The 20,134-nt window shown below is 41.4% G+C and overlaps 1 protein-coding gene across 2 annotated transcripts; it reads left to right on the top strand.

Annotated features, from left to right (window-relative positions):
• Window positions 1–1,379: 1,379 nt before the first annotated feature.
• tgfbr2b (transforming growth factor beta receptor 2b) lies at window positions 1,380–18,959 on the top strand. 2 transcript variants are annotated; one of them, XM_029442794.1, is made up of 7 exons: window positions 1,380–1,492; window positions 4,303–4,444; window positions 5,659–5,849; window positions 8,905–9,680; window positions 10,394–10,535; window positions 16,230–16,354; window positions 17,725–18,959. In XM_029442794.1, the coding sequence occupies exons 2-7, from the start codon at window positions 4,314–4,316 to the stop codon at window positions 17,902–17,904; spliced, it is 1,545 nt and encodes a 514-aa protein (XP_029298654.1). In that variant the 5' UTR covers window positions 1,380–1,492; window positions 4,303–4,313; the 3' UTR covers window positions 17,905–18,959. The 2 variants fall into 2 exon arrangements, with proteins under 2 accessions (XP_029298654.1, XP_029298653.1); XM_029442793.1 differs by lacking the exon at window positions 1,380–1,492 and adding an exon at window positions 1,499–1,748.
• The last annotated feature ends 1,175 nt before the right edge of the window (window positions 18,960–20,134 follow it).

Genomic DNA, 20,134 nt, shown 5'->3' with positions numbered 1-20,134 from the left:
TGTCATCAGGTTGTACTGTTTACCTTTCCACACGACCCCAGCAGTTTACAGGAACGCCAAGCACCTGCTATTGAGCATAATACCACTCAGGATGTTTGCCTGCCGCTTGTTTATCTGTGTTTGTGCGATGAGGTGGAGGGAAAATCTTTCAAAGGCAAAAGGAACACTGAGAAATTTGTGCCGGGGGAAAGCTAAAAGTAACAGTGAAAGAGGCACATAGAAGAAACGCTAAAAAGATTGTGTCTAAATAAGCCTGGGCACACAGCAGGGATGTGTGTTTCCTGCTGAAATGAAGCAGATACAGTGAAGTTCTAAAAGGAGTTTGTTTTGGTGTTGTGGTCAGTGAGCAGGATGTTGTGACCCTCTTGGAGCCCACATGTGCTGAGGTCAGTGGGGAAAGGCCGTTTTGGGCTCACAGTGCTGTCAGGTCTCCACCTTGTGGCTTGGACCCCATCTGGCAGTGCTGAACGGCTGGCAGGCTTGAGCAAACAAAAACACACCCACTCAGAGCCAAAAGTAAAATAGGGTCAATAAAATGGGTTAAACAAAATCTCTCACAAACAAGTAGGGTTTTTTTAAAGCCTATATTTCTTTACATTTTGGCAAATTAGCACAATTAAAAGTATACAAAGTTAGCTATTATCAGTTCCTGTTTAAAATGTACCCATGGATACACAGACAACTGGATTACTTTGATACTTTGATAAGACATCTTAAAAACGAGTCTCAGTTTTAGTGTTTTAGGGAGTGTCTTTTTCCACACTTCACTCCACCCACACTAAAACAGGCTCACCAAAATCAATACAAGAGCTGTTAATAAAGCTCAGTGAGCCTGTGCTGTAAGAAGGAGTAGACGTCCTGTGTGGAGAATTATAATCTCTGGGGTCACAGGGTCAGGACTGAAACCTGACATCACGGCTTAAGTATGCAGAGCAAAAACACATGTCGGCAAAGCCCTGGCAATAGTCAGGTAATTTATGGGTGTTATAGTGGACTTAACCTCTGTGTGTCTTCAGTAAAACCCAACACAAGAGATATGGAGTGACTTTCGTCACTTCTTGCGTCACCTCTGATTAATTGTGAGCCTGGAACCTCTCCAGAAAAACAGAGGAATCTAATTTAGTGACTTGAAATAGACACACCTAAATGAGTTAAGTGTGTAAAATTTTAATTAAATATGCACAGAACCCAGCAGTTTTTTTCTTTTGAGAGCTGACAGCTCTAAATAAGATCTGAAAGGTGTGACTACTTTAAAGCAAATCAGGGTGTTTGCATAATACTTGTAGCCTCCAGTAGCCTATAGGTGAAACTTCTGGTAAAGCTATTTTAAAGCATGTCATTTCAAGTCTGCAGGGTTGCAGTCTCTTAATGACATGGTTCAAGACTTTGTGAGCCACACGACCATGACTGAGAAGTAGAAGAAGAAGAAAAAGAAAAAAAACAGTCCAACCCCTCTGAAGATTTCCTGTTTCATGAAAACGGCACATACTGTGTGAGTCATATAGGGCAAGTCCAGCCTGGCGTGTTTACTCTGCTCCTTCTACCCGGAGCTGTGAAGGAGTTTTGGGGGGAGCAACAGGCGGACCGAAGAAAGTCCGTGGAGTCTGGACATTAACCCGTTGTCAAAGCTTCGGCTAATTAATGAGAAAGAGGGGAGTGTATAGTCCGTTTCTAAATGGAGCTACTTCGGTTTTCCGCTTTTTGGTGTGGAGCGATACTCTTTGGTAGTATTCAGCTCGAGGAGGCGGGTGAGTTGAACTTTATACTTCGAAAAAAGTTGCCAAAAGCTGCGGCTGCGCTTTGTCACAGTTGCGATGTGTTTTCATGAGCATGTATAAAGCGTTCGCGCGCGCTACAAAGTGCCTCCTTTAGGGAAATATGATGAACTATACTCATTGTTGTGTACACAGGTGTTTTACACTGACCTTTAGTACATTGTTACATTGCTTTTCATTTTAAATAAAATCTAATTAATTTAATAAAAACAACAGTAACTCCCCAAGTGCACAGGTTATTGATTCTTACATTCTTAATTTATTCAACAAGCTTTTGTCTTTCTTGCTAGCATTCTTTAGCTACTATTCCTTAGCCTGAAATGTAGCCTAACCTAATGTCTGTTTACACTGTTAACCTCTAACTCGTCACTGTGAATGCTACATGCTAGCTTTTGGGATGACATCACCTGTTGAAGGTCTAAATCACATCCTTTTAAAGTCCCCTCCTCAGATGGGTTATCTCCATGTTTGATGTGCAGCCACATTGCTAACAGATCTAGCAGCCCCCCTGAGGAAGTCAGTGTTTTACATTCATCTGTCTCTTACTCAATCCCAGCGGCACCAAGTGGCTTTGGCTGCTCCTAATCCTCTTCCCCCCCTCTCTGCAATTATATCTAGCCCTGGGTGACAATTACTACCATTCATCCCTTCCATAGCCCGCCTCCTGGGTTTAAATGACATGCTCTTTCAGAGGAGTTGCTCTAATGATATAATTACTCCGGCTCAACCACCTTCCCACCACTAGCACTCAGGCATGGACTATCCCCTCAGTGCTGATTTAGTTCAAAACGCCTCACCAACCCGCCAGGCAGAGTTTTAAATTGCTCCGTCAAGTAGATTAGTTTTGAGTTCAAGTGTAATATTTTGATGTTTTTATTTGTGTGGGAGTCTCACAAGGCCAGAAAGCAATACCCATCTGCAATATTCTGCTAGCTTCCTGTGAAAGTATCTCACTCTGGCACAGGAACAGGAGGCCATCAACATTTGCTGCTCTTTCACGCTGCAGGTCGTAAAGTATTTCTAACCCCACCCTGCAGATTTGGTAAAACGACACAGTAGGCTTTTTGTGCAATGTTAGGAGCATACACGCACGGCACGTTTTTCTCAAATCGGTGTGAAGTCAGAGGTGAACGGATACGGAACAGAATTCTTCACTGTCTCCTGTCAAGAAGTCTGCTTTCACTTGCACTTCCTCGTCGAAAACATCTCACAGTTTGGACATGTGATCAAAGTCTCGTCAGTGCCATCTTTAGACAACTAGCTACTTCTTCATCTTTAAATACAGTATTTAGATGCGAATTATCTCACTTTCACTATTGGTTGTTCAAGAGTCGCAAGGAACAGGTTCAACTTCAACAGTCAAGTGTAGTTAAGTGGTTTTCCTGTAGCAACACTGGCACATGTTTTCTTTCTCCATGTGAGTTTGCCATTTTGCTATTTTGATTTCAGTGTATCTTTCAGTTTGTATTATTTCTCAATATAAGCTCTTAAGAGCTGGAAAGAGTACAGTCTTTATCATTTCTCTTTCACGCTCTACTTTTCTGTTTACTCAATGGACTCACAGCGACTGGCCAAACCTCATCGTACCACCTGAATCTACATTATGTACACTCATCATGTGCTGACATGATCATGTGTGATTGTCCGTGAGACACATTCTTTCCTGATGATTCTTCAACCACTGGTGGATCCTAAGAAATTTGGATTGTCCTCTGTTCGGAACGTTTCCAACTCTTAAAGCCACAAGATCCACTTTCCATTCATACTTTTATGTGGTGGAGACTACTCCCCTTTTTAGTTGAAGGAAATCAGGTGGCTTTTCAGCTTCCTTGTTATTTTTTAATCATTAATAGCCTCTTAATGAGAGGACAAACTTCAGAATGCAGTCAGAGAACATTACTATATACATTAATTTCTCTCTCCATTCACAAACACTGATTCATAATGTTTTTTGTGATAATCATGAGTTGGCACAACACCTTTCTAGATGGGGAGCCGACTCATCGGCTTGACAAATTAGAGACTCCTCAATGAGGAGATGTGTCCGTGTTTCCTTTGTTTGTTGTTCTTTCCTGTCTGGCAGTTGTCTCCTTAGATGATTATCAAACCCACAGGCACTCCTCACACAATCCGGTCTGTCTCCCTGATATGGGTTTGCCTCCCGGCAAAGTCATGTCTGGACAAGACCAAAGGAGGTGGATGCCACTGCGCCGCTCTTATTGTTCAGACTTCACAGAGAAAAATCTGTCCACCCCTCTCGCATGAAATAGTTTGTTTTTTCTTGTGGTTATGTTGAATATCTGCTTCTACTTATAAGAAAATTCCAAAAGACTCACCCTTTCATTAAATTTTAAGTTTTTCTTGCTTTTCATGCAAATAAATGTCATGTACAGTCCTGTGATGATCATCATGAGAGGGTTTTGGAACCCAATTGCATATAAGAAAATGGGCTTGTGTCTGTTTTTTACAGAGTAGTCTGAACTTTTTGTTGTATGCTCAACTAACTGTCACGTTTCTCCTTTTCCAGAAGCCTATATAATGAGACTACCAAGGCTGTGCAAGTTCTGTGATATCAGGGCCACCAGCTGCACAGGTAAAGGGAGCTGCAAGGTGGAGTGTGAGATCACTTCCATCTGCCCCAATAACGAAGATGTGTGTGTCAGCATCTGGTGAGTGACCGTTCATTTAAACTCAAAACACACCGTTTTTAAAAACACATTTCTGTATGAATACAGTCCAGAGTTATGATTAGTGCTGCAGCGGTTAGTCGACTAATTGATTATGTGATCGACAGAAAGATTATCTGTAACTATTTTCAACTAAGTTATTTTTCACGCAACTATAGCAGAAAAGGTTTTCAGCCTCTCCAATATGGAGATTTTCTGTTTTATATCATATTAAAGTGAATATCTTGGGGGTTGGACCGACAAAACAAGACAAAAGACTTCACCTTGAACTAAACTGGGATGGACATTCTTCACATTTTTATAGACTAATCGATTAATCTAGAAAATAATTGGCAGAATAATCGCTAATGAAAATAATTGTCATTTGCGCAGCCCTAGTTATGACGCAATACGGTTTAAGTTGAGTACAGTTAAAGTGAAAACAGCATTTTCCATTACATTCACCTCTTGGGTCACACTACATGTACAAACAAAGAGGTGAGGAAATGAGGGCTCAATGGACTCTCTTTTATTAATCACATAATTTCCTTCCAGAAGTCCTAAAATGTCTTCCTTGAAATGACCTTTTCCTTTGAACACTTTGTCAGTCAGCATTCTGGTTAAGACAGTTGGCTGGATCATGACTGCACATGAGCGCCCAAACATCCATCAGCATCGAATCTGACTCTGAATGTGTGAAGCAGCAGGAAGCAGATTTGTGTTGGTGTTAAAAGCTTAAGGCTGCTGTTTCTCATTATATTAGCGATATTGCGGGCATGTTCTGAGCTGAGATCAGCAGAAAGCTAATGGCACATGGACAGCAGCGCCTTTTTAAAATGTTCCTCATAACTGCACGGCCAATGCTGCCCAGCAGGGAAGCAGCATTTAAATATGTATATTTGTGCAGGTTCAGGGTTTTCCTTGTTTCCTGTTTGTAATGGTATTTCAAAAATCTTGCTGTTTTGTAAATATGACCTCTGTATTGCAGTCATTTACATAATGCTGAGACTGGACTGCTGAAAGAGACACATTTGCTATTTCCAGTAACCACTTTATAACTGTTCGGCTTAAAAAATTGCATTATTTGCACAACTGGCATTATTGCCTTGTTACATGATAATACAGAAAGAAATGTCTGAAAAGAGTGAACAAAGATTACAACTCAAACTTCATCCGTTAAATGGCAGCTTTTTCTATGTGTGTTTTCTCTTTCCAAGGAGGAGGAAAGATGACAATTTCACCTTTGACACAGTCTGCCACAACCGATCTCAGAAGCTCTACGGCCTGGTCCTGGAGGATTACAACAACAGCAAGTGTGAGATGAAAGAAAGAAAGGGCATGGGCTCAGAGTTCTTTATCTGTTCCTGCTCTGAGGATGAGTGCAATGAGCACATCTTCTTTAACTCCAGTAAGTCAAGACACAATTATTTTGCCTACTAATCCTTCCCACTCCTGAGCTTAGTGAGATTCTTCAACCGAAAACACCATATGTTTATTAATGTCTCTTAACATGCAATGACACGCTATTGTCTCCCTGATATTAAAGGAATAGTTCAACATTTTGAGAAATGTTCTTCTTGGCTTTGCTGCAAAAAGTTGCATGGGAGGATTAATAGCATCATCTCTATACGTTAAATATGGAAGTATAACAACTTAGCATGAAGACTGGAGCATGTGAAACCGCTTCAGTCCAAAGATAACACAATCTGTTAAGCAGCAAAGGAAAAAAAGCTCTGACTTCAGAGCCAGGCTAGCTGTTTCCAGTATTTATGCTAACCTAAGCTAAATGGCTATTTTCTGGCCCTTGATTGAACAGACATGAGACTTCTCATCTAGCACTCTGCAAAAACAAAAAGTGTATTTCCCACAATTTTGACTCCTACTCCTTTTAAGTATTACAAAGCTACATAATAAGTTCCTTATTAGTCTTTCTCTCTTGCATTCTTTCACAGTGAAGCAATAGTTCAGTAGAACTATTTCGTACGTGCAAAACTGTGACTCTGATTCTTACATCTGTACAACATAACATGGTAACGTCATCGTCCGGGTCGGCCTAATATTATTATGCCAGTTTCTATCAGCTTGTTATGTAAGGCGTCATGCATGAATACTAACACGTGCACACTGTAATGCTCTCCAGATGCATGATTACAAACAGGCTTGGGAGACATTAGCTTGTAGACTGCAGTTACAACGTTGGTCCTGGAATCGGATGTATTTTGACTACAGCATCCAGGCAATAATAACACGAAGGTACATTTCTGAGACCTGGCTCTGCACAGAGAGACAAATTGAAAGCATCTGCACAGTGCAAACCACGTGATGGAAATACTTTCTCTTACAGTCTGTAACTTCTCAGTGACTAACAGTGTTGTAATGAAGGAGCTCCAGCTTAAACCCCTGAGGCAGCAACACCAGTATATCTTCCTCTTCTAGCTAGTGACTAGTGTCGATTGTGCAAAGCATTTTTTCTCAATGAGCTTTCACTTAGGGTATTATATTTTCTCATAACTGAAAGAAACTTTTAGGACACTGCAAAAAAACATCTCAAAGCCATCAAGTTACAGGAAATACCAAGTTGTTTGTCACATAACAGCTGAAATACCTCAGTTACCATAGTAACGGTAAACCCACTTTCCACACCATTCTTACTGCTGAGCTGATAAGACTGGTGTTTTTAAGCATCAGAAATACATTTACAAAAACTTTCGGAAATGGCAAGAAGAATAACAAAGGAGACCTAACTTGAGAACAACAAGCCTATGATAATAGACAAATGAGCAATTGTATTGAATATATGAATGAATGCTGGTACAATATCTAAAAGTTTAATTAGATTAAATTGTTGAAAGTTATATGACAAGATGGGTACCACCACTCGTATTTCTGTTCATAAAATAAGCTTAGCTTAGCATAAAGACTGGAAATGGGGGGGGGGAATAAATGGCCAAACTTATATCTGCTTAATCCGTACGAAAATCGAAGTGTAAAAACATAAATAACAGTTTCTCCGGGGGGGCTCTGTACCACTATTTCTTGGGCTTTGCTTTGTTTTGATTTTGTTACCTTTGGACAGAGCCAGCTAGCCGTTTCCAGTCTTTATGCTAATCATATTGTCTCCTGTCTCCAAATTCATATTTAACTGAGGGGACTGATACGGATCTTCTCATCTAACTCTGGGCAAACAGGCATTTTTCCCAAATGTCCCAAAACAGTTCTTTTTTTAAAGTATTCTTTCACTTTACATTGCTTCAGAGCAAAAACTTGCAACTTAAGAACAAAATCTTAAACTAGGGTGTTTATCTAGCTGGGCACAGCCGGCTAATCCCCCAAATGTAACGTTAAGTCTCACTGTAATACACAAGTTTTGCCATTTACAGAATCTTTGAATTTTTTCATTATTCAAGTGAGGATTTTGGCCAACGCTGAGAGAATCCAGGAGGTACAGTGACAGGTTTGTTGTGAGAAATAGCTTCTCACTCTACAAAAATAAAAACAAACCGGCTGGGGCCATGTTGAGGATTTCAGACATGTGGTTTCCTGTTTAGAAAAAAGAAATTAGAGAGAACCAGAGGGATTGACTCTAGTCGTCTAGATGCCTTCCCCATTTTTTGCCCTTATTTCAATCCGACTCTGCTCCTCACAGCTACACTTGCCTCTAAAATAGTTTTTTTGATCAGTTCTTAGGAAAATGGGAAAAATGTGAGAATATTTCTGTCTCATGTTTTGTAAATAATTTATGAGTAAAACTAAAGTGTGTGTGTGTGTGTGTGTGTGTGTGTGTGTGTGTGTGTGTGTGTGTGTGTGTGTGTGTGTGTGTGTGTGTGTGTGTGTGTGTGGAGGGGGGACAAGATGTGTAAATTACAAAATTTAGAACTCATCAAACTGCACCAATTGAGGTTTTCCTGTTTAGTTTGTTGTGTCTGGTGATATAGTTTTTATAGGTCTGTTTATGACTGCAGCTTCGAAATACTGGACCATAAACACAGCGCAAGCAAAAACTTTCACTGTTTGCCAAAACCGTGTCAGTTTCCAGACACCACGACCTAAATTATAAGAATACTATAAAGAGACACAATATGTGGTTGACTGAGGTTTGGAGCATTTTGCATTTGTGGCCCAGACGCTAACTTTAGCTTTCTGATGCTTATAGACATTCCACTGGGAAGGCTCAGGTTCCTCTGCTGCTCTGAGAATATTACTTTTCTCTTACATGAGATGCTGATACGAAGACAGAGTGTTATTTCTTTTCTATTTTGGATGAAGAATTATTTTATGGTAATGCTCATTCCATAAAGGGCGTGTACATCACACATGTTGCCTATTTATACAACCAGCAGCTCTGTAGAGCTGGAGGATAATTCTATGTGGGTTGTCAATACCAGTGTTTGTCTAAATATAAGAAATTAGCATTTAAACTCTACTATATAAATGTGTTCATCATTTGGCTTCTGTTCCCTCAGACATGGATTCCCAGGTGGTGGCGGTCATCTTGGTGAGCCTGGTGCCTCTGCTGGTTATGGCTGTTGTCGTCATCACTTCCTTCTACTGTTTTCGGGTCTACCGCCAGCGGCAAGCCAGATCCAGGCGCAAGAGGGGTCTTCCGATGGACTTCAGTGACGCTCACGCCATCATGATAGACGACGAAGGTTCAGACAGTAGCTCCACGCACGCCAACAACCTCAACCACAACACAGAGCTGCTGCCCATTGAACTGGATGTTCTGGTTGGAAAAGGACGCTTTGCAGAAGTTTACAAAGCCAAGCTTAAGCAGGGCTCCTCTGTCAGCGAGGAGCAGGGCTTTGAGACCGTGGCCATTAAGATTTTCCAGTACGAGGAGTACGCCTCCTGGAAGAATGAGAAGGAAATTTTCTCAGATGCAGACTTGAGACATGACAATGTGCTTCACTTCCTGACAGCAGAGGAAAGGAAGGTGCAGAGACAGTTCTGGCTGATCACAGCGTACCATCCAAGAGGGAACCTCCAAGAGTTCTTGATTCACCATATCGTCGACTGGCCCGACCTGTGGCTGCTGGGGAGTTCACTAGCGCTTGGAGTGGCGCACCTTCACAGTGACCACTCCCCCGGTGGTCGCTACAAGGTGCCTATCGCGCACAGGGACATTAAGAGCTCCAACATACTCGTGAAAAGCGACCTGACCTGCTGCCTGTGTGACTTCGGCCTCGCCCTCCGCCTGGACAATGCTCTGTCTGTGGACGAGCTGGCCAACAGTGGGCAGGTAAAGCTTTCTAATCCGCAATTTGGGGTTTTTATTTGGCTTTACTTTGCTTTTGATCCCCGCAGAGATTAAAAAAAGAAATCGTCTCCTGTTATAATTTGCACTGGCAGCCCATTCCAAGCCCTGCAATAAATTTCTTCGAAGATATTTATCAGACCTTGAATGGAGCCGTGCTATTCATCAAACTTTTCATTTCGGATCCTCATCACGCAGGGACACCATCTCCAAGTATTTGGCACCCTCTATATCTTGTACCAATACTGATAGAAATAGTGTTCTAAATGTTCTGAGGTGATCATTTTATTATAGTCACAAGACAAACAGGCCTGATTGAAACATAATGGACTCATTACGCTGATGTAATAGGCCAGAGTCGTATTAGACTCTGTTATGAAAATGACTCGTTATAAAAAAGCCTCACCCTTTGCTGTGCAGCACCCGTAATGCATTGTAATGCCCTAATGCATTTGGAGGAAGCGCCAGTGAACACATTTTCCAAGGTGGTAATTATGTGAAGACAAGCAACGTGTTGTTGGGCTCAGAGCTACCTTTTTGTTTAGTCCAACTAGTTTATACATCAAACGTGTTTTGATTCTGATAAATGACCACCTGTTAATGCAGCTATATACCTTTTACTGCTAAGATGGTGTATGCAGCAACTCCACTGTGGTCTCATGGACTTTAATGACATCTTTTCCACCCTTTTTTCTCAGGTGGGTACTGCCAGGTACATGGCCCCAGAGGTCTTGGAGTCCAGGATCAACCTAGAAAACATTGAGTCTTTCAAACAGGCCGATGTTTACTCTATGGCTCTCGTACTGTGGGAGATCATCTCCAGGTGTAACGCCATTGGAGGTAAGATGTGATCAGACACACACATGAGTGTAGGATGAAGTGCTGGTATTTTCTCCTCTAATTGTCAACAAGAAAACAAATGAGAATATTTCCCCAAATGTCAAACTGTTCCTTTAATTCTTTTCCACTTTGCCGTCCTGTTTTCTGTGTTTTTGTCATGATCAATCGTGTTTTGTGGACACTTGCCTCCACAACTCGTTTGACCTCTAAGGAATACGAGCGCATTGACGGCTTTGCCAATTAGGAGCGCAGTGACCAACTTCACCTTGAGTGCACTTACCAGATGTGTGACACAGTGTGACAGGACTTACTTACTTACTCGTGTGTCTTCCACGACCAATTTATCACGGTGGGAACAAAATCTTAAAGTGTCAAGCACACAATCTATCTTGTGGAAGTCTCAAGGATCAGCCTTCACTTTACTAATGTACCGTTACTTGTGTTTGTCATTCTGTTGCAAAAACACTCCCATTTCTATTATTTACACATATCCTGATATGTGCAAATAATAGAATTATCTGAAGGCAAACCACAGGGCAGTATTTCACATCGACACTCAGTTGTTAGTTTTTACTTCCCTTTAGTGTCTCTGTGGTCCAGTTTGCTTCTGTGACTGCTCCTGTCTCCATTGTGTCAGAGCAATGATTGAAAGCCGGGTTTGGGCATGAACGCTTCTACTTTGGCGTTTTCCTGTTTTGCCCCCACGATAACCCCTGGGGGCCCTCCTTAAAGTGTATCGCTCAGTTACACTGCCCAAGAGTCCTTTGAAGAAAGAACATGGCAGAATGACCCACAATCCCCCTTGCTTTCTCTTTCCCAACAGCAAGAATATGTGTGCCCCTGTGAGTACACCATTGAAGAAAATAGACTATTTCCTGTTTTGCAAAGAACACAGTCCCCAAGACACACTGTTCTTAGACATAAGTTGTAAGTATGGATGTGTTTCTTCTCGTGGTTTCTACTTGAGGGACAACTGTATTCATTGTACTCCTCCTCCTCCATCCATTTCATTCCTTTCCGAGTCTTTCACTCCCTTACTGTACATGCATTTAGATCTCGACAATCGAAAACATTGTACACGGCAGCAAACATTATTTTAGATCCCGTTTAGAGTTTCCTCTGAACTTGACACATTCAGCTCAGTTCGACGTTTTTCTGTCTCTTTCTTCCTACCCCTAGGCAGGTGAAGGAACAGTTAATCACTCTCCCACTGCACCGAGACACAGCAGACAGCCATTCGGCTTTACTCATGCCGGCACAGACAGACAGAGAGGGAGGACAGGCTAGCGTAGATTTACTGGAGGGACCAGAGGCGTTCCCGTCCTTCCCTGGACCAGAATAGAGACGAAAGATAGAAGCAGCTGGAATAATGTGTTTTCCGTATATATTTCTATCCACTTTTTCCAGACTTGGCATCTCTCCGAGACAAGGAAGGAGCTGAAATCTGTAGTTCATTAAGGCAAAAACCCAAGGAGACATTCTCATGCTGAAAGGTTTAAACGTTGTACAGACACAGACAGCCTTCTACCTTCATAGACACTGAGGGAAGGTGGAATGAATAAGCTGCTTAAATGAGATGCAGTAATTTGGTTTTTCTCCACTGGCTGCTAAAAGATCTCCTTGTGGATTGTATGCTGGCAGAGATCTTGTATTGATTCTGGAATCAGAGCACCATGAGAGTAAAACTGATGTGTTTACAGAGCGCACTTAAAGAGTTTCATGCTTCCTCGCTGCTGGCCTCTAGTTTTTCCTGAAGTTGCCAAGTTGTCCCTGGAGGTCGGTGAGTCACTAATGACACCCGGAGAACTCACTTCCTTTGAGACAAAATATGAACACATGTGCACACACAGAGTGACACATCCCAGGGCATCATTATAATGGCTGTAGTGAAGCCCTGGTTTCCCCCTTGTCTCTGATCGTGCCACCTGCCCGTGTGTGTCTGTGGAAGACAGATGTCGGATCAGCGCTCTGCGTCTCAGTGGCAGGCATCCACATAGCCGCTCTGTCACAGTTCCTGGGGCCGTAGGTCTGATCTGGGGTCTGCCAGGCGAGAAGAACACAGCCGTCTGTTCGACAGCGCCAGTCAGCCAGCCATGAGCCATCACTTTGCTTTCTTTATCTTCCTAGACTATGAAAGAGTTAGAGTGAGAGATCAACACACCTCGGAGAGAAGGAAAAGCGGGATAAAAAGTTCTCATACAAGGCTCAGGACTTTTTATCTCTTTCTCTGTTCCCTGTAATGTCTCTCCTGTAAAATTTAGCTGGTCCAGATTTAGGGCTTGGAAAAGACTATGAGGGCGTTCCTCAGGCGGGTGGGGCTACGTAGGGGGATAATAGTGGAGTGGTGTTGAATGTGGAGCTGCAGACGGAGAAATGCCTTCAGTCCCTAGAGGGAGAGGTTGGGCTAGACTGGAGAGGAGGAGAAGTTAGGGCAGCTGCTCTCCAGATGTCAGCACACCAACTCCTCCTGGACTGGAGGGCCTGATAGTCCTCTGCGTATGCGTGTGCGGGTGGTCTGCCATAATCCATATTTGGTGACACATTTGGGATTTTCAAACCACTCGATTGTGGATGAATTAGGGAGAAAATGTGCGTGCCCAATTTGGTTTTGCTAAAGTTGCTTCCAGCATGAGCTAAAATAGTTTTTGGTCTTCTGTACTTGGGGTTAGGTGAAGGTTAGGGCATGTATATCAGCTATAGTTAATGGTAGGGTAAGCCTCCAGGGTAAGTCAATGCCATGTGTACAAACGTAAACTCTGTGTCGTGCACATGCATACATCTGTACTAAATGACGTTAACAACCTGTGAGGAACACAAAACAAGTGTCGGATCCACCGCAGCCTAATGAAAACCAGCAGAGGCGGCTGGGAGTGGATTAATCACGCTGTGTTGTCGCAGACTCGGAGAGACTTTTGGAAACAGACAATGTTATTGTGATCACGTTACTAATTTATTTCCAAACACATGTTGGAACTCTGCGTGGATCTGTTTTTTTTCTGCATTATTTAGGTGACAGGATTTCAGAGGGTTTTTTTCCCCCTCCGGTGTTTATGCTTTGTTGAATGTAATTAGACAAAAATGTTAACTTGGAAGGGCAGCAGAACAAGAATATCAAACAAAATATCAGATTCTGTTATGGATTATGCTTGCTCTCATAATTTTGGATAGTTTGTGTTTCTCTTTCTTTTTGGCTTGACAATTGATATGTAAACACGTACGTCTATGTGCTTCGGCCATAATCAAAAAAGCATCAGTGCATCACGTGGTAATTCCCGGAAAGACATGGGAGGCCATTTAGACATTAACTGTGGAAACATGTCATGCATGTAAATCACAAGCTCCTTAAGAGTGACAAATATTGTGAAGTTTCCCGCGTCTGGCGTTGTAGCTATATTTAACAGATTTTCTTTTGGCTGCAGTTCTCCAGACAGTTTCTACACGCATGGCTGACTACTGGCATGGAAAATAGACATTAGGGATGAAATATGTGCTAGCATTGCAACATTCCCATCACTACATGTCAGCTGTCGTAGGAGACATAGTGTTAGTTCCTCATTGTTACTGTGCTGAACTTGTTATATTGCTTAGCAGAAATATTGTCAATATGCAGTGTGTGACTTTTGCAAACCGCAGCATTCCTCGCCCTGTGTTGTGTTTTCAATAGCTTTTGCTAGTTCAGAGTTTAATTTAAGGTTTGCCTGGGGGGAAAAAACATCTTTCCCTTTTTAGAGCAGGGTTGGCCAATCTTTCCATCCTGGAATACACACTTTTGTTTATACTGCAAAGTGCTCGGTAGTGTGATTCATATATTTTGAACCCATTGTTTGGAGATGAAGACATAAACATGTTTACCACAAAAGTTTTTAAAAAGTGGGTTTGCAGTCCAGAACACAGTCATACACTCCCTCTGAGCTGTCAAAACAAAAAGAAACACATGTCTCTGTTTTTCTTAAATATTGACTGATGGTTGGGTGGGGTTATGTTTAAGCTTTAATACCAAACCAGAGCAAAAGAAAAGGATTTGTCAACCTTTGAAAGAGTCCTCTGTTGCACTTGTTTGTGTCCCAGAAGCCTCCAATTCATGTCTACAGGCATCCAAACATCCTGTGAGCGTCTTTTTAACATGTTTTGATATGAGACCGTCATCTGGTTCATCCTACAAACTAAATAATAAGAAGTGCAGTAGTTTACCCCCAATCAACACTTTATCGAACGGTTATAGATTTTTCATTCATTACATTTCTGCATGTATAATAGTCTGTACACAAGGTTCACTTGCAGAGACAACACGTTAGCCTTGTTACTCCACTGCTCGCTAAACCCGGGCCGGCACTGTTTTGTTCCAGACATTTGTAAGCTCAGTGAGACAGATTTACATACGGAGAAACGCAGGCCAAATCTGCACTGTGCCTTTCATACAGTTTATGTTTGCAGTTGTGAGAGAGACTGCAGTATAGCACCAGCTAATAGCACAAGCAGTGACTGCACTGTAGGTGTTTTCTTTGAGTAATTGAGAGCAACAACAAAAAAGCTTTCTACATGTGTATGCACGGTTAGAATAAACACGGGGGGGGGGGGGGGGGGAGGGGAGAAACTGGTTCTACTAAAATAAAATGTAAATACAATATACCAAATAAAGACCAATACTCAGTAGACTAATTCCAAGCAGTTACTCTGCTATACGCCATATATTTGATATCGTAATGATAGAGATAGCAACGTTATTGTGCAACAACGGACAATGTACTGTATGTACTTTGGGAATGCATATATATCTTTTTAAGTGAGGAAATTCTAAAAGGTTTGACGTGGTTATTGCAGCATATGAGAGGGCTCTTTAATCAACAGTGAGTCTATTTAAAGCTTTCAAAGCAGCCTAATATAAATAAGTGGAAGTTGTGTTAACTGTGTCTGTTTGGAGGCTTTTGTCTGTCTTTGTCGAGGCATTCGCTGCTTTTCCATCTCCTGGTCATCTTTTAATTATTGAAAATCCACTTGAACTATTCACTTCAACATTCTTCACAGTCATGTGCCTCATCAGGCTTTTCTTATCTCTATGGATTCTCTGAACCTTGTCTTTTCTTAATACAAGCCCTCTGCGCTTCAAAGCAAATTTGAATTTGATTGTTGTTTTACTCCAAGGACACATTAATTCATGTAAAGATAAATTGTCTTTGGGAACTTAACCCTCCGTTTCCGGGCTATAGCCTGCTTCCTAATGCTTTGAAATCTGGCCCTGGGTAAACTGGTAAATTGCCTTTGACAAGCACTCAGGATTTTGTTGTGTAAGAGAGCTGACACAAAGCCAGAGCTGCATTGGTGAGATACTTTAAGTAACTAAATAACTAATAACTAAAAATGTGATGATAATAATAAGTGTCTCTTCAGCAGATCTCCCCCTCGGCCCCTCTATCAGCAGCACAGGATTCTTTGGTTGTTTGTGCTGCTTCAGTGCTATTTAAAGTTTGCCACCTGCAGTTTTAATTTAGAGCGCACAGTGAATCCTTTGAGAGGTGTTGTTGATGTGTGCGCTGTGGGGCACTGCCATCTGATCTCGCCTCTCTATTCAACAGAGCTGTATCTCTCAGTAGATGTGAATCTGTTTCAAAGTGTATAACACAACCAAAGCTCACCTGTGTGATAATGTCACAGGCTCATCCTCATGTATTTCATTTTGTGTGTGTGTGTGTGCAGAGGTGAAAGAGTACGAGCCACCCTTTGGGAACCTAAGGGAACACCCTTGTGTAGAGAGCATGAAGGACAGCGTTCTCCGAGACAGAGGAAGACCCGAGATCCCCGACAGCTGGATCAACCACCCAGTAAGAGGCGCACACACACACATACACACACACACACACACACACACACACACACACACACACACACACATATATGTATATATATATATATATATATACATGCTGTATATGACAAACAGCTGCTGTGTGAAAACCTTGAAGCTGCAGATTTCATGTTTTAACTTCATGACCTCCTGAGGTGAATGCTTTTTGTCCATTTTTAGTCGTGTCTACTTCAAACTACAGGTGCAAATAAGCTGTTGAGCTAACCCAAGAACATTTACATTGTTAATGTTAAACATCCGTGTTGATTTATGTGCACTGTCCCCCATAAATAAATAAACAAATAAATAAAAAGTCCCGTCGGACAACCTACAAAATGCATCCTGAAAACACTTTCAACCAAACCATTTCAGGAATTGTAAAACCAAAACCTAAACTCAAGAACAAAACTACAAAATGAAAGTCTCCTTTACACATTCCTGTTTGGGTTTTCTGGAATTACTAAAATAGACAGATTAGAGACGACAGCACTGTTTCAGAAGACATTTTTACAAACGAGGAAACCACAACATAGTCATCCTGTGGTGCTTGTTACAGTATTTAGTGTTGTTGCTGATGCAACAAGAAATGTCGATCCCTTGTTCCAATATGGGAATAGTGTCATCCAGTACTTCCATATTTTTTAATTAAGCTGTACACAAGCCAAAGCAGCCGCGGCATGTCATGGCACAGATGAAGGTTGCTCATATTTGTTGGCAATACCCACAAGCTTCAGCCTGCATGTTCTGTGTTAAAACAAACTATATAAATTATAAATGGTTTGTATGGACCGCAGGATATTAGCAACTGATGATTATAAACATAAGTGGCAATTGCAATGTTATGGTAAGATAAAATACTTGTTTTGACAATATTGGCAGAGCAGTGCCTATTTTTCTATTACAGTTAAAGTTCCCTATAGAGCCGCATTTTATAAGTGGGTCTTAGTTTTTATTATTTTTATTTTATGCATGCGTGTGAGGATGCACGTGCATCGGGTGACACGATACACATTCCTGCCTATGGTTTCACACAGCAGGGAGGAAGAAGACTGCAAGCGAGTTAACATGGATGTGAACAATGCACAATTTAAAATTCTTAAAGAATTGGCTCTGTTAATGTTTTAGGAGGAAGGAAATGCACTCAACACATTTATTAGACCTCAAGGATACACACAATGCGCTTTTGTGTTTACACTAAACAATGTAAACATAACTTTTGTTTACAAGAAAACTCCACAGGGCACCTTTGCGCTTACTTGCATACTTTTGATATTCTTTCTCAGTCAGACTTGCTCCAGGTTTGTATTATTGACTGATTATATTTGTGCTCCGCTGCTCCCCGTGCAGGGTATCCAGATGGTGTGCGCCTCCATAGACGAGTGCTGGGACCACGACCCGGAGGCCCGCCTGACAGCCCAGTGTGTTGCTGAGCGCTTCGATGACATGGAGTACCTGGACAAGCTGTCGGATCGCTCCGACTCAGAGGAGAAGATCCCTGAGGAAATCTTAATGGTGGATGAGAAGTAGAGCTCAACAGAAACACCGCCCCCACCAGGATGGCAGAGGAATTACAAGCAAGCCGCTGGGAGACAAAAATGCCAGTGGATGCATTGTTTGCTATGGGTTCGTCAACAATTGTGTGACAGAGGAGCAAACTGGAAAAAGATGTAGATGAAACAGAACTGATACCAGAAATGGACTTCCACATACTGATCAGGATCAACATAAATATAAACACCAGTGACTGACTTGATTGGTTTTCATCTACATGCTTCAAAGACTGGATCAAGTCATAAACAAACAGGGAAATTACATTATAAAGCTTTTCTTTTAACCAAATACTATTTGCACTTTATCAATATCTATGCACATCAAATGATATATATTCAGTGTCTTTTTTTGTCCTGAAGATGCATTTCAGGTATAGGAAATAAAGGGACCGTATGTATTTAGAAAAGAGGTTAAAAAGACGCAATGTAATATATTAAGATGGTTAATAACTCTAATATCCCCCTGTTTATCGGCTGCATACTTAAATGTTTTCCGAGGTGGCCTTGAATATATGTCCGCGGGACTGGATTCAAAATGCACGTATAATTTCTTGTGGCATGAAATGGAAATTACTCACAGCAAAGAAATAGGAAACTCATCCAAGGCAGTAATCTGCAGGGAAAGCTGATATCATATCACAAGGACAATGAATTGTAAAAAAAGACAGCAAATTCAGCCTGAAAGGAAGAAGTGTGTGTGTGTGTGTGTGTGTGTGTGTGTGTGTGTGTGTGTGTGTGTGTGTGTGTGTGTGTGTGTGTGTGTGTGTGTGTGTGTGTGTGTGTGTGTGTGTGTGTGCTCAAACTCAAGAGGACTGGTCTTGGTCAGTTTAATCAGACCAGGAATAGAGATATGTGTAAAAGGACTCAAAACAGGAAGTTCTAGCCCACTGCCTTTTGTATATGCTATAAAAACTGAACTAGTCATTTTGTTACAGAGAATGAATTCTGATCCAGCAGTCAGAAAAAAATCTATATCAAAGTAATTTTGTATAAAAGTGTAAAGCCATAATTAAAAGTGTTATGATCACTGTGTCAATTTTGTGTTTTTAATGCTATCATATTGCTTATTACTTTTTACCTTTTTGTACCACTCTAAGGGTGTGTTGTATGAGATGATTGGCAGTGGCTGTGGATTTCACATTGTGAATCACTTTCATAGAAATCCAAACAGCCCAAACTAAATTGTTTTCAGTTACAACAAAAACAAGCACAAGACTATCCAGCAGCCTACATAAATGCTATAATTAAATCCAGTATGCATTTCTTTTTTACATGGAATCAAATGATGTTAATAGCAATGTTAATGTTGCTAGTACTGCTGATCCTACAGAGAATCAACAAGTCTGTGCAGCTTTATACCACCTAAGTCCCTCCAGCTCTGGCAATCCGCCCATTAAAAGGTGTGGATAGTCACATCCAGCATACAGGGCTAGTTGACAGCATGGAAGCATTGAGAAGGGTTGACAGCGGTGGAAGAAGTAACGGTCTCTGGAGGGAGGCGATGTTCCTCCCTTTCCGGTGACCCCAGTGGGACAACAAATATGTACGGTAGTCAAGGGCGAAGGACACATGTTTTTTTTATCCAGTTTGAATTGAGCAATGAATTTCACATATGATGTTTGTCAATTTAAAAGATAATTTCCAAGTCAATAAAGTCATAGTTTGTCGCAGGTTTGTCTTAGTAACATTTAGTTTTGTGTGAAACTGCTCTTCCCTCGTCTCGCACAATATACGTCACCACCGCGGCCGTTACCTTGGCTTGCTATGTAACTTAGCTTTGTTCCACACAAATGCAACATAATCTTACCTAATGTGTTTTATCCAGCAAGCCAGGAAGTTAAAAAACGAGCAAGACCGGTTACTTGTGTGAGGACATTCGGTAAGAAACACCGGCGTCGTAGCTTCAGCGAGAGAGAAAGTTATGACGTCACCTACGCGACTTTTGGGCGTGTAGTTTTTCTATTTACATATTTTCATAGGCTTATACTTCAACAGTTTTACGACAAACTGTGACTTTCTTGACTTTGTCTTCTCCTGTGATTGAACATTTCTATTTGACAATAATGGGAAAATCCATTACAAGCACAATATGATACATTACAAAAGTAGGCTACACATTTTTAAACACCCTATTCACTGAAAATATGCTTTTAGTTTGAAGCGATATAATCTTAATTTATCACTGGAGAACTCTGCTCCTGCAGGAT

The sequence above is a fragment of the Cottoperca gobio genome, chromosome 11, assembly GCF_900634415.1.
Source record: "Cottoperca gobio chromosome 11, fCotGob3.1, whole genome shotgun sequence".
NCBI lineage: Eukaryota > Metazoa > Chordata > Actinopteri > Perciformes > Bovichtidae > Cottoperca > Cottoperca gobio.
This window is presented reverse-complemented; position numbering and strand designations above follow the sequence as displayed.

Coding starts and splice junctions, on each gene's coding strand:
- tgfbr2b (XM_029442793.1), top strand. CDS start 1,676: ATGGAGCTACTTCGGTTTTCCGCTTTTTGGTGTGGAGCGATACTCTTT. Junction 4,445..5,658: donor GATGTGTGTGTCAGCATCTG/GTGAGTGACCGT, acceptor TCTCTTTCCAAG/GAGGAGGAAAGATGACAATT. Junction 10,536..16,229: donor CAGGTGTAACGCCATTGGAG/GTAAGATGTGAT, acceptor GTGTGTGTGCAG/AGGTGAAAGAGTACGAGCCA.